Consider the following 16,321-nt stretch of genomic DNA (forward strand, 5'->3'; position numbering starts at 1 on the left):
AGAGGCATCTTTCTGTTCTGAAACCCCTATGTCTAGGGCTCCATGCCTCTCCAGCCAGGCATGCTCCCATCTGCAGAGGCTGAAGCTGGCGGCACAGACTCCACCCTACGGGGGCCTGGTCTGTCCCAGCCTCCCGGACAGCTGGGTGCTGGCTGCCCACCACCTACAAGGTCACCATAGCTGCTGCCCACACCTGCACCGAAGGGCACTCTCCCTGCCCACTCTGTCCCGCGCAGAGCCTGGGCTTCTACACTTACAATCCCAAAGCAGCTCCTTGGTTTTAGGAAATAAATCTAGCCAACTTGGTAATGAACCTTAAAGTTGCCCCCCTCTCTCCCCCATTCTAATAATAATTGGAGTGGAAATTAATTGGAGGGTTCTCTTGCACTGATGACATCTGTCAAGCAACCAGACACGTAGGTTTTGCTAAATTCTTTTTATTTTTTGTTTAAATTTTCACTTCGATTTTAATTCTTGAAGAACAGCCTCGACAACATATATCGCACTCATTATAAGAAGCAAAGGGTTATATCAAAAATTATTAGTATAGAATCACAGGAAATCTGGTTTGGAACCAGAAAAAAATACAAAACAGATATAGATACATAGACACAGGACAATTTTTTATAATTATTTGGAAAATGTTATTTTCCCCTAATTCTTGTTTCTTTTTTTTATGTGCATACGATGTTTAAATTTTACAAAAAAATGAAAATAAAGACTAGTATTTTACAAAATGAATAACAATGTCTGTGTGTGTGTGGTGTGTGTGTCTGTGTGTGTGTGTTTCTAAAGAGGATTCCGTCCACTTTCATGGGTGTTGTTTTCTGTACAGAATATATCCACATTCGTCCACAATAAATCCTGGAAGGTCCATTAGTCTCCTTCTGTTTTAGTAAAATTTTCATGGTCCTCTCTTCCCAAATTGGTTTTCTTTTTCTCACCAGACACAAGGGTCTGTTTTCTTTCCTTTCCAACGTGTTCCCGGATCTGATACTAAAAAGAGTCTCTCTCTCTTTTTTTTTCCTCCAGGTTTGCAGCTTCGGTTTGCCTGTCTGCGCGGTGGGCGGCTCCTGTCGCCCCCCGGCCCTCCTCCCCGCCTGCCCGGCCCTGCCGCACCCTGCATCGGCCGCCTGGTGTCTCCGCGGCTTTGGAGTCCACGGCCCCCCGCCGGTGCTGTGAGTCTCTAGGGGCTGGGGGCAGGTGGGAAGCGCCCAAGGTCTAGGAGCACTGGATGGACATGTAAGGCCAGTTGAAGCTGCTCCCGGATAGTAACATGTCGCGGATGAGAGTTTCGATGGGGGTTTTACCTACCAAACGGACGAAGAAGAGTTGCTCGATGACGGAGGACGACACTGTGCGCAGCGAGGGCAGCCGCAGCAGCAGTTTGCCGAAGCGGCTGGGCTGGTTAGGGTACTGGCTCCTCACGTATTCCTCCAGCGCGCACTGCGACTTCTCTTGGAGGCTTTCGATGTGGGCCGCATCCGACAGGCCACAGGCATCTGCCCGCGCGGCCACAGCAAGGAGAGATCAGGGGAGGGGCACACGGTTAGGTCAGCCACCAGCAAGGTCACAAACAACACGCCATTCCTTTTTTTTTTTTTTTTTAATAAGAAGCAAAGGGGTAATAAAAAAAAAATTGGAGAAAAAGAAAAATCCTCCCTGTGGCTCCCTACTCCTTCTTCCCTATTTCCTTCCCCCCAGCCCGCAAGACCAATAAAAATATAAATCAAACCCCCACCGAGCCTAGGGGAGCCGAAGAGAGGAGCGCACACTTGCAGACACACTCTCTCTAGTTCCTTTGTGTTTCCTCTTTCACCTTTGGGTTAAATAATGTACGATGCTGGAGCCATGTTTGCTATACGGAGCAACCTGGCCTCTGCCTGCAGGGGAGCATCTTTTCGGCTGTGCTCATTAAAGGAAGGACTTCTGCCCCCTTTGCCCTGGATTTTGGGGGTGTCCAGGAGCTCTGAAGAAATAGGCAGCCTGGAGGCGGCTCTAAAACACTTCTTGGGAGTCCCTCTCTCAAACCCAAAGCACCCCAAGCAGAAGAACCTAGATTGTGTGGTGCACAGAAGACGCATGGGAGGGGGGTAAGGAATCGTAGGCTGGCAGTGCCTGCAATCAGATCAAGTCCAGACTTTAGCAAGATAGGATTTGCGATCCACTATCTATGCAAGCAAGAAGTCTGCAGCAAATCCTTAGTGAGGGTGAACGCTTCTATCGGTGCCTTAGATCAAGTAATTGAAAACTGGTCACATCTCTGTAAGCTGTATAATAATCAGAAGGAATATGGCTTAGTTACTTCAGGCTGCAGAAAGGAGACAACTTCAGCGATCAGACACAAAGCTGGGCTGGGGGCAGCTGCTGCTGCTGCTTGAGAACTGGGCAGTGGGGGCTGAAGGAGGATTTGGGGAGACAGGCTTTCTGTCACAGGACTAAGAGAAAAATGCACTTATATGCAAGGAAACGTTTGAAAACCTGTGTGTTTAATCTCATGTCAACCAGCGGCTCTTCTTGGTCTACTGAAAATATTTTGAGACAGCAGCTTATACTGTATCAATTAATCAGAGGCAAGCCAGTGGAGGGGAAGGTGGAATCACAGGAAGCGAAGGCTTCTTCTCCTAGTTCAAACACCCATGTTGTTTCCTGTATTAATAATAAATATTTAAAAAAAACAGGAAGATCACAGAGGAGCCCTTAGCCAGTCAGGAGGTTGACTAGAGATCAAAGGCGGAGTTTGCTAATATATAGATAGATCTGTGAAGAAATGCATGCATGGCGATGCCTCCTGCCCACAAAGGACACCATCTAATTGTGAATGGGCAAGTGTAATGCAAAGATGACACAGAGAATGATTCAAAGCGGAACCTGTGTCTGTTGAGTTTCTTGAGCTTTATGTCTCTATTTCAAGAACTGGGACTTACAAAGCATTCTAACACCTTCATCTACAAGGCTATGGCCTTGAGCAAAAATACAAATAAAACTAGTGATAATTCAAGAACTTCTGAGGCAGGTCTCCTTTGACCCCGGATCCAGATTGGGTTCCTCTCAGATGTCTAATGACTCCAGCCAGCCATTCGGTTGCATCCACACTAGCCTGACTTGGGAAGTCAGGGAGATTTTATGGCTAGCAGGCTAGGGGCAGGAGCACTTTGGTGCTTCAGTGCTTGGAGAGGGGACCCTGAGGTCTGCCCTTAGCTCTGCAGGTTAACCTGATCCTGCTCTATGACCCCTGGGCAGACTCATATTTACATATATCTTGCTTTACAGGCTTTATCTGACCCTTATGGCACAGGATCCCACTCAGACTTAGAGAAAGCAGCATGCAAGGGACTCACTGGCACCCCAGCAGATTTTTTTTTTTTTTAAAGACCCACATGGCATCTCTTTGGATCTGTAAAATATGTATCTGATGTTTACACTTAGGGCCTCTAGCGTGCAAGGTCACTACCTGTCCCCCAGCTAGGCAACTCCAAGGGAGCTGGAAAGGCGAGCCTGGGTCCTGTGTTGGCTTCCTCGTCAGGGTTCTTTCCTGCTTTGAAGGTAGGATGCCTGTAACTGGGCCCCTGCTGCAAAGTGCCAGCCGGCCAGCACTGTGGCCTCCTCCAGGGCAGGAGCCCTAGACTGGGTCTGGCTTCCTACTCTAGATATTAATTCCTACTCCAGATATTTCTGCCACAGGATTCCCCCAACTGTGGAGTGACAGTGTGAGCTCTCAGACCAAGTAGGTGGTTGAGGTAGCAAAACTAGGTGAGCAGGGGTTGAGATCGAGTATATATTTACACTCCATGAGTTATACCCCAGATAAGAAAAGGAGGCAGAATGTGCAAAATCCATGTCTCGCTTTTTATATGGGAGTGTCAATGTGGGAACCCTCGATATTTCTTCTACAGTGTATGGAAAAGAAATTATGTAAATAAATAACCATTACCGCTCAGGCCTTCCCGGCTTAGCCTTTGTAGTGCAGAGAATGTATTTCATGTTGTGCATTCAGAAGAGTTTAGTGTTCAGGAAATATAGATGTAATCAGCTGCCATAACTAGAAATCAAAGTTATTATTGTGCTGAAAATGGATTTATTGTATTTATGTTAACTAGATGGCTCCTTTCAGGGAAAGTCTCATTTATTTGAGAGAATATTTAGGTGTATGAATTAATGAATTTTTTTTTAAAGTAAGTTCAGGTCATGACCTCGTCCTTGGATGCCGTCCAGAATATTAAGGATTAAACATACCATCCGGAGGCCAAATGTGAAAACCACCACAGGGAACCCCCGTGCCAGCTTCAAATACTTAGCCGGAGCAAACCTCGTTGGACAATATGTCTAAAACTGTCTTTTCCATCATTCAAAGTTTGCTTAAAAGTTGGATGACTTTGAGAAGGCTTCCCATGAATTCCCTTCTGGCTAGCAATCAAAACAAGTTTAGTCAAAAGTGGAAATGTGTTATATGGAGGAGGGGGGGTGAATTACTACTGACAGCTCTATTTCCATTTTCAGATAGTCTTGCAATTTTCCCAACAAAATAATGTCATTGTTCACTTCTTGGCCTCCTCTGCACCTTGAAGACTTGGTTTAAGAAATGTCTTTGGGAAAACTTTCTTTTTTTAAAAAAAGGAAGACTTTTCACAGGGACATTTTAGGATGGAAAGTTGAAAGAAAAGCATGAATAATTCCACAATCTTCCCTGCAGCCTGCACGGTCCTCGCCTCTCTCTGGGAAAGGGCAGGAGATCAGAAAAGTCAAGGGGGTTCAAAGAATCTTAGGAGGGGACAAGGAAAAGGGAGGGAGACTTTGCTTGAGAAGACCTCTGTCCAGCTCCAAGTCACATTTCTGCTTCAAGACACCTCACTGGGTGAGATTTTAAAACCCCAGCTTCCCCGACACTGGCTTGCTTCCTGATTAATTTGGCTAAAGAGCTGGGTAGTGGAGAGCCAGCCAGGCCCTAGGCCTGCCAGAACTAAAGCAGCCGGGTCGCTACTTCCCAGGCTCTTTGTCACTTTTGAAAAACACGTTTCCATCAAGAAGACTTATTAAGATAAAACACATTCACACACCGAGGAGGCGATTCAATAAATCTTCCATTTGTTTTAAGGTTCTCACTTTATCCTCTTGCAAAGAATAACTCCCTCTCCCACTAGCAGACCTGCATTTGCACTGAAAGTAAAAGGGGGGCAGTCCAAGTCCACGGCTCAGGCCACCCTGCATACAAATGAGATGCTCTTGTCTAAATAAATTATCTGCTGTTCAGATCGATATTAATACTACATTTGCTACATTACAATATTGTGCAAATTTAAGAGTCATTTTAATACAATGTAAATACGATTCTTCACGCATGAAAGCCAGGAAATATTGATAGATTATACCACTGCTTACTGTTCAGCAAGGCCTTGGGAGAGGGGTTTTGCCATCCCTGCTCAAGAATGGTTTTAATTTGGCCTTTGGAGGTACTGGCTCTAGGATAGATTTATTAGGATGGTTTATTTGTTCTCTGAATGGAGGAATTAAAAACAATAGCGCCAATAACGGTGGTAAAAAACGGCAGCTAACTCTACTCACAGTGGGCAAGGCCGGAGACCCAGTCTGAGCAGCTCTGTTCCCCACCATCGTCCTTTCTGGCTTTGTTTATAATTCCCCCCATTACCTGCTGTCCTGGGTGTTTATATGTTTCCCTCTTGCAGGTTACAATAATAAAAGGGGGGCAGTGTTCTCAGAGGCTCAGACGAGAGCCTTCAAAGGCTACGCTAATGCACTTTCCTGGAAGTTAATTTGAACCATCTATCATAAGAGAAATTGTTAACATGCATGTTACCACTGCCTACATTTAATTTGATATTTTTAAGGCACTCTGTTAAATTTCCAACGTTCGTGCGCTTCGCATGGGCTATGAGATTTATCTCCGGGCGGGAATCCTCGCATACTTGCGGGTTCTCCGGCATTGCTTTTGTTTTTTATCTTTCTTGTTTAGATCGAATCCATTTTTTACGACCCTCAATAACCTCAGCAACTGCAAACATGAATGGTTTCCGATAAGGGAAAATCAGGCAGCCATAAAGCGGGATTATTTATGATTTATTTGCGCGGATTCTTCTCTTGCCACCTCTCCGTGTGTGTGTGTCTCACTGTGTCGGGAAACTCAGCCAGGGAGCGTGCCACGCAGAGGAGAAAGCCACATTCCCACGTTCCCTTCCTTTCCTCTCCTCCCCCAGAAACGCCGAGCTCCGGCACACACGCGCGCACACACACATCGCACACACATGCACACCGCACACACGCGCGCAGCCAGACGGATTCACGGCACCGCCTCCCCGTCACCCCCCCCCCCCGCACCCGGCCAGACACGCACCCGCCGCCGCCGCCGCCCCGCGCGGGGCTCCAGGCCGCTGGACCGGGCCGAGCCGGGCCACCGAGCGGCCCGCAGCCGCACCGCCTCGTCTCCCGCACCGCCGCGCTCCCAAGATGGCAGCGGCGCCACCAGCCGCTTCCTTCGCGCGGGCACCGCAGGCTCCGGGCCCGGCCCGGCCTCCCGCGGACCGACGAGGGCCCTGGCCGCCCCGGGAGCCGCGGCTCGGCGCGGGGCCGGCGGGCGGGCGCTGCCGGCGCCTGCCTGGCCCTCCCAGCGGCCGCAGCCTCACCTGACGTGAACAGCACGATGGCTTTGAGGCAGCTGTACTCGGCCGAGTCGACGTGCAGCGCCTTGAGCTTCTCCACCTGCTCCTGGAAGATGCGGATGTGGTCCATGAAGGCCACGACGCGGTCGGCGGACATGGGCGAGGCGTGCAGGCCGGCGGCGGCCAGCAGCGGCGCCACGTGCAGCGGCATGGAGCACTGGGCTGCGTTGAGCACGAACAGCTCGCTCCAGGTCAGGCGGAGCAGGGACACCTGGTCGGTGATCTGCAGATCCGGGAAGAAGGGGATGTTGCGGGCCCACTCGACGGCGCTGAAGAGCAGGCGCGCGGCCAGCTCGCAGATGTTCTCGATGCCCATGATGTTGTTGGGCTGCATGCACTGGCTGCCGTAACGCGACGTGGGGTAGGGCTCCGCGCGCAGCAGCAGCGAGATGTAGCCGGACAGGTAGCAGTGGCCGTTGAGGGGGTCCCCGTTGGTGAGTGCGTACTGGCCTGGATTGGGTTGAGTGGGAGGCATTCTTCCTCGCTGAACCGCTGACAAAAAGAAAGAGAGAAAAGAGGCAATGTGCATCCAGGGGGCTTGCGAACAGCCCGGGCCGCCCCGCAGCGCACCGACACAATGCGGAGGCTCGTCCCCGCGGCCACCAGCGCCGAGCATCTTCCTTGGCGCTGGCCTTCACTCCCGGCCCACACCCAGAGGAAGACGGCGTGGGGGTGAAGCCCTCCAGCTCCGTGGCTCGGTCCGCCCGGCCATCTCGGGCGCTCTTGTCCACCCCAGACCCAGGCAGAACTAGGCCTGAGTTAAGGGCTTCCCCCGCCAGCCCAGCCTGACCGAGAAAGTGCACCCCAACCCCTCGACCACCACCAGGTCACACGCAGATGAATGACATCCCACTCACCCCTCCAGAAGGAACCCAATCAGGGTAAAACAAAAACAAAAACCAGGCGAAACCAGAGAAAAGGTTGTAGTTCTAGGCACATGCCTAGCTGCCTCTTCATTTGCAAGCAAGCAGGTTTTATTCAAAACATTTCCATATTCTCTAAAAATGCTATGGAATTATCCTTAAAATAGACAGAAGTTACATACCCTACTCACCACTTACAACTTTTAAATAGAAAACAAGTATCCTGCACCCCTCCCCTATACCCTCCCCCCCATCACCCCACACAAAGTTCTCACTGTTAAAAGCAACAGAAAATTGAAAAAAAAATCAAGAAAGAAGTTGAACTTACAGTAGCCAAACATTATTGAAAAAAGTGGAAAATATAATTAATGTCTGTCCTGTGAGGTGCCACAGCAACCTGCAGCCAGCTTTTGCCCAGTGAATGCACGAGCTTGCAACTGCAAAAACACTGGATTCATTAACCATCTGAATGCAGAACGTAAGCATGCTTTGAGTTCTTAAAGCTGACCAAAGTTTTTTTTTTTTTTTATGTATATGTTTTACTTCAACAGTGCCAGCATTTTAAATTGCCATGTAAACAAAGACAACTTTAGGAAAAGTTAGGGCTACTGAACTCTCCCCCCCCCCAACAAATTAATATAGATATGTCCATGTAGATGTAGCTTTCTTACTTCAGGTTGTACACTATTTTCTTAAGTTTGCACTGATTCTCATTTTAATGCAAGCCTCAATGCAATTTAAACTCTTAAAACATAACTGGCTAGAATACTTTTTTCTAATTATAGTTTTGAACTTGGCAGTTATTTTTCAATTAAATGAGAGTACAATTCAAAGTTTTTTTTTTTTCTTCAGATGCCTATAAAATCTCCCTGGAGCTAGAAATGAAGTCGTCATATTTGCCTGCTCCTTGAGATCTGAAGAAATTCAATTTCTTTTCTTGTGGCATATAAAATATAATTTTAAAGTCAATTACAAGAAGAAGTAATCTGCATTCTGCAAAATTGACTGGTTTGCTAATTTGACTATAAGACATCTTTAATGATTGTCAGGAGATAAACTTTAACTGTAAATGGCTAGATATATTTATAAGAAAAGTGCTGCATTTCTTGCCACATGAACATGAAGCATATCTAAATACAACATCAAAAGTTGTGTTAAAAGAAACCAAAGCCATACAACACAGGGATTAAATGATGTCGAAGCTCATGCCAGCTGCAGTCTATGCATTATAGCCAAATCAGAAGGATCGGTAAATGCCGTTGTAAATTGTAATTTGTATGCAGTATTTAAACAGAGGGTGGAGTTTGATGAAGAAATAAAACGAGTATCATGCTTTAAAAAAAAAATGACACGACTGTGAAAGCACGGTTCAGTCACAAACTTTCCTTTGAAAGTAGAGGGGTGAAAACAAGGCCACAGCTCTGGAGGAGGCGGCCCCAGCTCGGTGGAGAGGAGAGGGAACCAGTGAACAGGCCAGAAGCCCCCCCTCGCCCCCCCTTCCCTCCTAATTAGAACTACAAGTGCAATAAATCTCACTCCTCTTTTTCCAAGCTACGCTTCCAAAAGGATGATGCAGTCAGGGATCTATGGTTCAGAATCCTCCAGTCTCCTCCAGCCCTCCCCCATCTTAAATAAAGGGCAATGAAGACGTGGAGAGGAAAGGGGAATGAAAAAGAACAAAAACACAAAAACCACAGAAACCGAGTTTTCTGGGGGCAATAAGCAGCCCTCCCCCCAAGTTCATGCCAGCACAGCTCCAAGCATCCTCACGCACACGCGGGAAAGAGACACACACCGAGCACATCCAAGACAGAGGGAGGGGATTTTCCAGCACAGCTCACGATCCTAGGGGCACCGTCCCGAGCAGGCAGCGGGCGGGGTGGAGAAGCTGGGGAGACGACCGCAGACCGGGAGGGGGAGACAGCAGCAGCGAGCTGGGGTGGGGGGTAGGGGGTGGGGTGGGGGAGACGCCGGGGGGAGGAAGGCTACGGGGACCGGGGGGAGCTGGGACGGGCCGGGACCGCAGGAGCCCCAGCCCCAGACAGCAGCCACCCCCGCGAGAGAGGGAGAGAGAGAGAGAGGGCCGGGGAGGCGGGCGAAGCTCCGGGAGAAAAAGCACGGAAGAAATATTCACCTTCCCGCCTCATGCCCACTTTGAGGCACTTCTTGAGGCGGCAGTATTGGCACTGGTTGCGGTGGTGCTGGTCGATGGGACAGTTCCTGTTGGCACGGCATGTGTAAGTTAAGTTCCTGCGGACGCTCCTCTTGAAGAAACTTTTGCAGCCCTCGCAGGTGAATTGGCCGTAGTGCTTGCCGCTCGACTTGTCCCCGCACACCACGCACTCGATGTGCTGCTGGCTCTGGCCCGAGCCGGGCGGGCCCTGGCCCTTGTCCCCTGCCGTGCCGGGGGTGGCGGGCGCTCCGGGCTGGCCCGGGGTCTGCGGCGTGTGCGGCGCGCCCGAGCCCGCCTGCTGCTGCTGCTGCTCGCCGGCGCCGCCGCCGCCGCCGCGGGCCGCCTGCGCTGCGGGGTTGGGGCCGCCGGGGTTGCCCCCGGCCACGTCGTCCTGCGGATCTCGCCAGCTGCTAACTACCATTGCCATATCTTTGGGCCCGGGGAGCGCTGGGGGGGAGCCGAGCTGCTCGCCTAGGGCCGCGGGGCGCGCGGGCGCGCTGGGAGGGGAAGGGGAAGGGGAAGGGGGGAGGGGGCGGGGGCGGGGGGCCCGCCCGGCGCCCCGGGGTCGCGGGAGCCGAGCCCGAGCCGGGCACTGGCTGCTGCCTCCGCCGCCGCCGCCGCCGCCGCCGCCGCCGCTACTGCCTCGGCCGCCCCGCTGCTGCTGCTGCGCGCCCGCCCGCCCTGCTGGCGTTTTGTTGTGCTTCCTGCTGTTTTCTTTCTCTCTTTTTGCAGCCCCCCCAGGCTCTCAGGCTCCCCCCCAACACCCCTGCTCCCCTCGCCCGCTCCCCCCCGCGCTCCGATCTTGGGGGGGCCCGCTCCTCCTCCCCCCCTCCCCACCCCCCCCCAGCGAGCAAGCTCCCTTCTCTCGCTTTTTTCTTCTTCCCCCAAGTTGCAAAATCAGAAATGGCACAGGCGGCAGCCGGGAGCGGCGCGGGGCGCAGCGCCGGGGGCGGCGGGCATGGGCCACGGCGCGCGCACACACTCACCCTCCGCCTTGCCCGCACCCCGCACACACACACACACACACACACACGCACACACACTCGCACACACACTCGCTCACCCGCGCCGGGCGCCCGCCCGCCCGCCGGCCGGCCGGCCGCTCGGGCTACGCGCTGCGCGCCCGCAGAGCAGACATAGAGGAAGCCGGCGAGGGCGGCGGCGGCGGCGAAGGAGGAGGTCGCGGCCGCAGGCGCCTCTGGAGCCGCTGTCTCAGCTGCAGCGGCGAGCGCCGCTGGAGGAGCCGGGGCCCGGGCCGGAGTCCGAGCTGGAGCCGGGGCCGCAGTCGGAGCGCGAGCCGGGGATCGGGGCTGCCCGCGCCACCGCCGCCGCCGCCGCCGCCGCCGCCGCTGTCCCGGCGGGAGCCCTCGCTGGGCTCGGGATTGAGGGGAGCGCGGTGAGCCCGAGCCGGGCGCGAGGCGAGGCGGCCGGCGGCGATCAGGGCGCGCTGGTGTCGGGCGGCCAGGTCCAGGGCCGGACGCAGCCAGCCATTCAGGAAGGCAGCGCTGGAGAGCGGGAGGCAGCCAGCGAGGAGGATCACACACTTTGCTCTTTTTGTTGTACCGGTGGCGCCGGGCTCTCGCTGCCTTCTTCTTTCGGGAGGTGACGGAGGGGGAGAAAAACACGAAATAATTCACGCCGGCGACGAATTCACAGCGGAACAGAAAAAATCAAAATCAGAAGAAAAAGAATTGCGCAAAAAAAAAAAAAAAAAAAAAGCGAGAGAGACATCCAAAGTAGGTCGAATAAATAATCCTCTTCTTTTCCTCTTTCTTGCTCCTTCTTCTGCTTCTTCTGCTATAACACACAGAGCTAGTTAAAAAAACCCTGGAGATCGCCCAAAAATGTTCTTTTTTTAGTATTTTAAATAAGTGCTCTTCAGCCGGGAACCAACACCCTCCCTCCAAAAAAAATCATATATGTATAAAATAACGATAAGAAGAATACGAAAGGGGTGCCTCCTCCTCCTCTCTCTCTCTCTCTCTTTTTTTAAGTTTAGCCCTCACTCTTCTGCAGGAATGGAGTAAAAGAGAGAAGGAGGAGGGAGAAAAAGGAGAGAAAGAAGAATACGGGGAAACAACTAATAGAATATGTAAGAAAAGAGAAAGGGGAGAGAGGAGAGAGAAAGAGAGATTGAGAGAGAGAGAGAGGCGGAGGAGAGAGAGAGGAGAGAGAGAGAGAGAGAGAGAAGAGAGAGAGACCCCAAAATTGAATGCGTTTAAACGGGAGGACTCGCAGAGCAGTGTTTCCGAAAGGGGGATCTGTGCGAATGTCTGTATATAGTGAACTTTGACACTACTATTGAAACTGACACGTTTCTATGGAGATCGCTGCCTTATATGGAGCTCGTGTCAAGGAGCCAAGAGAAGGGCTGCTGGCAACTGATAATCAAAGGCGACTGACTGGTCAGAGCCCTGAATCGGGGGGAGAGAAAATGGGAGGCTAAGGTTAGCCAAGCCTCCCGCACGCCATTGGTTGGAGAGCCCCTCCCCCCTCCTCTTTTTCTTTCTTTCTTTTTTTTTCTTTCCCCTCCCTCTCAGCTACCTACTGACGGGGATGGCGAGGGGAGGAGGAAAGAAAGTGAGGGGGGGGGGGGTGTGCTTCTGACAAGCGCAATTTACATTGAGATCGCCCTGCGCTGCTATTTACTCTGAGACCTGATTAGTATGGGTCGTCTATGGTCACACACACACACACACACACGCACACACACACACCAACACCAGAGGGGGAAGGGACGGCGAGGGGAAGAATGCCTTGCAATGGGTAAAAAAGAATCAGGCATTATTTTGTTTTCTTCTGAAAAGTTTTTAAATTTAGCTTTTATGAACATGAAGACGATCATTGGAAATGTTAGGGAAATTTTAAATGGGAATTAAAACTCTTACCGTTCTAACGAGTCCTGAAAAATATTCTGGGTTTTTATTGTTTTGTTTTTTTCACATACAAGCACAGCCCTAGAGTAGATTCTGCTCATTTTATATTCCTTTAAGAAACAAAGTAGGGACTTGCTGGGGTTTTTTTTCCTCCCACCTTGATCCAACGTATATTTTGGTTTTTAAATGAAAGGTTCAATTATGACAAAAAGCACTCCTGGAATTCGCAGAAATTGCCCCCCAAATCAGTCCGAATCAATGGTTCCTCTTCATCCCAAAGGTGATGTTTAAAATAAACTCCCCCCCCGATTTTTCCTCCTTTTTTCCCCTTCCCCTTTTTGATATCCTCAGGCTGTTTTAACCTCCAAAGAACGCTCCAATAATTGTTAATAAAAGAGTAGTAAGTTCTCATATTGCTGCGGGGTGTGTGTGTGGGGGGGCGGTCAGTGCGGGCCGAGTCCGTGTCCCGGGAAAAGGGGGAAAAGGGTGAGAGAGAAGGGATGAAGATGGGGAAGGGAGGTGGGGATGAGGAAGGCGGGGTGGGAGGGCGAGAGAGGAAAGAAAGGACGAGGAGAGAGAGAGAGAGAGAGATAGGGGAAAAGGGAGGGGGCAGAGAGAGGGAAAGAGAGGGGAGAGACCCCCGGTTCCCAAAGGCGATTGGTCGCCGGAGGAGGCCCGGGCGGGAGGAGCGGGTCCCGCCGCAAGGCCTGCAGGAATCGCTGGCTCCGGCTGCCACCTAGCGGACGGGAGCCGCGTCCCGGAGACGCGCGGTCGGGTCCCCTCCTCCTCCCCGCCTCCTCCTCCCGGCACGCAGCCCTGTGCCTTTTCTGCAAACCAAGACACAGCACTTTGAAAATTCTTTCAATGGATTTTTTTTTCCCTCCTCCTTCTTCCTTGAAAGATCGTACTGAGGGAAAATGATACTTCTATTAGTTACATATTCTCCAATCGCACACTCGCATCTTTCCCCCCCCACCCCAACCACCTCCTCGTTCTGCGATCGCTCCCCTAGGCAGGCTCAGGCGGGCGCGCAGCGGCGCCGAGTGACAAAGCCGCCGCCCGCAGCCGCCGGGGGGTGCGGAGCTGCGCGCCTACCCGCCGCCCCTCGACTCCGGAGAGCGTCAAAGTTGTCTCAGCTCCAGCACCCCCGAGCCTCCACACGCCCTCAGGTGAATGTGGGAGTAAAAAAAGGCCACGCTGTTATTGCCGGAGGTAGGGTTTGTGTGTTTTAATACTTGTTCTCCCTTTAAATGTCATCAGGGAGGGGGTTTGGGGGAAGCGCTGCGCCTTCGGGGTGCGTTTTGCGCTTCCCGGTCTCTCTCCAGTCCTACTGAGAGTCAGGAACCCGGCGACCGCTTAGTGACGAGCGACGATGCGAAAGAGCAGAATAAAGGCTTTCCTGTGTCTTGCCCCCCCGCCCCCCCGTCCCGCTGCCCCGCAGCCCCTCCAGTTCGAATAATGAAGGGACATAGTCCATGCACTCTGCAAGCAGCCGCCCCATTGTACGCTTCAGGGGAGGCGACGGGGGCCCGGCGAGAGCTCCTTGCCCTTTCTCGTCTCCCCAAATAATCGCGCCGAAGTCTCCTCGTCAGTTAAAAGGCGAAACGAGAACACGATTAAAAGAACAAAAAAAAAAAAAAAAAGGAAGGAAAGAGAAAAAAAAAGAAGGAAAGAAGGAAGCAAAAGAATGAGTTTTCTCATATGAATTCTAAATGTTCCTACTCATAGAGTACAAAGGCAGGCAGTCGAGGGCAGAGGAAGCAGGCAGAGAGGGAGAGCGGGAGAAGGAAAAGAGAACTTGGAAAGAGACGGAGCGAGTGCAAGAGGCAGCGCGAAGCGAGCGCCAGGGCACCGGAGGCTCCCCGAGCCTGGACTCCCGGCTCTCGGGCCCGGCCGCCCTCGGACCCAGGACCGGAAGTCTTGGACGCCAGAAGCCAGAGCCGGCCCATCTCTGCCGCACCAGGCAAGTAAGGCGATGATTATCGTTTCTTTTGAACTCGGGGTGATTGTTGCAACGCGGACAGGCCGGGAGGCAGCGATTGCTCGCAGGGGTTCCGCAGGCCGGGGGGCGGGGGCGGTGCCCTCGGTCTAGCCAGCGGGGTGGGTCGAGAAGAACTTTTCGCGGGGGGGCGTGCTCCGGAGCCGCCCTCCCCCCGGCCTCTGTCCCGCGGCGGCGTGTAGAACAGGGATCGCGGCCCGCGGCGCCGCCCCGGAGCTGAGGATCGCGCCCCACCGAGCATCGGTCCAGATTCAAAACTGATTGCCTCCCCCATCCCCATTCGCCACTCTCCTCCCCCACCGGCGGGAAGAGGCTGCGGAGCCTCTTGGGGGCGGGGGGGCGGACGGAGGGTCCACAGGTTGGGCAATCCGGCAAGCCGCCGCCCCTCAACCCCCGCACGCCCCAAACCCCCTTGGCGGGTGCCAAGCCGGAGCCGCTGTGGAGTCGGCGTGTAGCCCGCGCCTTGCCCGGCTGCAGCCAGGCCCGGGTGAGCTCGGCTCCCGCTGCCCACCTGCGGACGCCGTTTGCAACGGGATCCCCCTAATGTAACGCGATCGATGGCTGACTGTTTGATGTGGGTGAGAGCGTCAGCGGATTAAAAGGGACCCCAAGCCGCTCTCCCCAGCGGAGAACCCGCGGCGGCGGCGGCGAGAGAGAGCCCGAGATCTGCAGCCAGCCCAGCAACCAGGGGACGAGGCGGGAGGCGGGGGCGGGGAGGGGTCACTTCCCCCTTGGGTGAGGACTGAGCCCGAGTGCATGAAAGGAAGAGCCGCAATTAAAACCGACCAGCGAGCTCTCCTCCGCGCAGGGCAGGGGCGCGCGTTTGCGTCAGAGGGCGCGCGGGGCGGGCGCGAGGGGGCGGGGGGAGCCGACGCCGGGGGCCGCGCCCGAGGGCTGGGTGGGCGCGGGAAGGAGCCCGCGGAGCTGCCTTGGCTTTCCCTTGGCCGGGCGGGCTAGGGGCTAAGGCGGGGCCGGAGGACGAGCGGCGGCTCCCCGAGAGCCGTTGGGGCCCACACACCCTCTCTAAGGGGCTTCTTCCTGCCGGCCCCCCTACCCTGAGCTTCCAAACTTGGAAGAGGCCCAGGGGGGATCCGGCGTGCCCCGGGGGTGCTGGGAAAGAAGTGGAGGCCTCGAGTGGCTTCAGGCGAAGCCTCCTGCTTCTCCGGAAGGAAGGGAGGAAGGGGTGCGCCCCCGCCCCCCCCCCCCCCGCGGCCTCAGTTACGGAAAGGGGGTCGGGCGGCTGTTGGAGATGGTGCTCTGAGCCTCGGGTTTTCAAAGCAGGGGGACAGATCCCGCTCCTGCAGGGCATATGAGAAGGGGCAAGAAGAAACCGAAGCTTTTCGAGAAGAGGCGCTTTCCCCTTCTTGGACTCTAGAAGTCCAAGACTTTTCCCTTTCTTGGTCTCCAGCCTAAGCGGCACTCTAGGCTCAGTTTCTCTTCTGGGACCCTATGGTTCTCCTATCGCCTTTGCGCGCCCGCAGAGCGCCTCCACTCGGGCTCAACACCCCACCCCCAGCTCAGGTTCTAGGGAAGCTTAGGCTTTGTCTCTGCGAGGCTGTAGTTTGTTCCTCGTTTAATTTGGCACTCTGGTCCTTAAGCTGGATGCGCCCCACACTCAACCAGGAGATAATGGTATCTGTTGTTGTTGGGGAGGGCACTTAAGAGAAAGTGATCATATTTTGCGGGAGCAGGTAGGTCCTCAAAGTGTGAAAAATTCACCCACGGGACTTTCAGGC

At 53.6% G+C, this 16,321-nt stretch overlaps 2 protein-coding genes across 2 annotated transcripts; one reads left to right on the forward strand and one right to left on the reverse strand.

Annotated features, from left to right (window-relative positions):
• Positions 1 to 419: 419 nt before the first annotated feature.
• On the reverse strand, positions 420 to 10,186 carry NR2F1 (nuclear receptor subfamily 2 group F member 1). Its single transcript, XM_040241526.1, has 3 exons — positions 9,672 to 10,186; positions 6,639 to 7,166; positions 420 to 1,502 (listed from the first exon to the last, which is right to left on the reverse strand). The coding sequence occupies exons 1-3, from the start codon at positions 10,135 to 10,137 to the stop codon at positions 1,222 to 1,224; spliced, it is 1,275 nt and encodes a 424-aa protein (XP_040097460.1). The 5' UTR covers positions 10,138 to 10,186; the 3' UTR covers positions 420 to 1,221.
• A 2,080-nt stretch (positions 10,187 to 12,266) lies between these two features.
• LOC120863451 (translation initiation factor IF-2-like) lies at positions 12,267 to 15,542 on the forward strand. Its single transcript, XM_040239666.1, has 4 exons — positions 12,267 to 12,290; positions 13,599 to 13,798; positions 14,315 to 14,646; positions 15,169 to 15,542. The coding sequence occupies exons 1-4, from the start codon at positions 12,267 to 12,269 to the stop codon at positions 15,540 to 15,542; spliced, it is 930 nt and encodes a 309-aa protein (XP_040095600.1).
• The last annotated feature ends 779 nt before the right edge of the window (positions 15,543 to 16,321 follow it).

The sequence above is a fragment of the Oryx dammah genome, unplaced genomic scaffold (assembly GCF_014754425.2).
Source record: "Oryx dammah isolate SB20612 unplaced genomic scaffold, SCBI_Odam_1.1 HiC_scaffold_5, whole genome shotgun sequence".
In the NCBI taxonomy this organism is placed as follows: domain Eukaryota; kingdom Metazoa; phylum Chordata; class Mammalia; order Artiodactyla; family Bovidae; genus Oryx; species Oryx dammah.

Bases quoted from the DNA above. Each gene is read 5' to 3' on its own strand.
- NR2F1 (XM_040241526.1), bottom strand. From the start codon at position 10,137: ATGGCAATGGTAGTTAGCAGCTGGCGAGATCCGCAGGACGACGTGGCC. The intron at 7,167-9,671 runs GTGAATATTTCT...TCTTTTTGTCAG, and splicing joins AGTGGGCATGAGGCGGGAAG to CGGTTCAGCGAGGAAGAATG. The intron at 1,503-6,638 runs GTGAGGCTGCGG...CCGCGCGGGCAG, and splicing joins CATCGTGCTGTTCACGTCAG to ATGCCTGTGGCCTGTCGGAT.
- LOC120863451 (XM_040239666.1), top strand. From the start codon at position 12,267: ATGGCGAGGGGAGGAGGAAAGAAA. The intron at 13,799-14,314 runs GTAGGGTTTGTG...TCCTACTCATAG, and splicing joins CCACGCTGTTATTGCCGGAG to AGTACAAAGGCAGGCAGTCG. The intron at 14,647-15,168 runs GCCGGGGGGCGG...GATGTGGGTGAG, and splicing joins TGCTCGCAGGGGTTCCGCAG to AGCGTCAGCGGATTAAAAGG.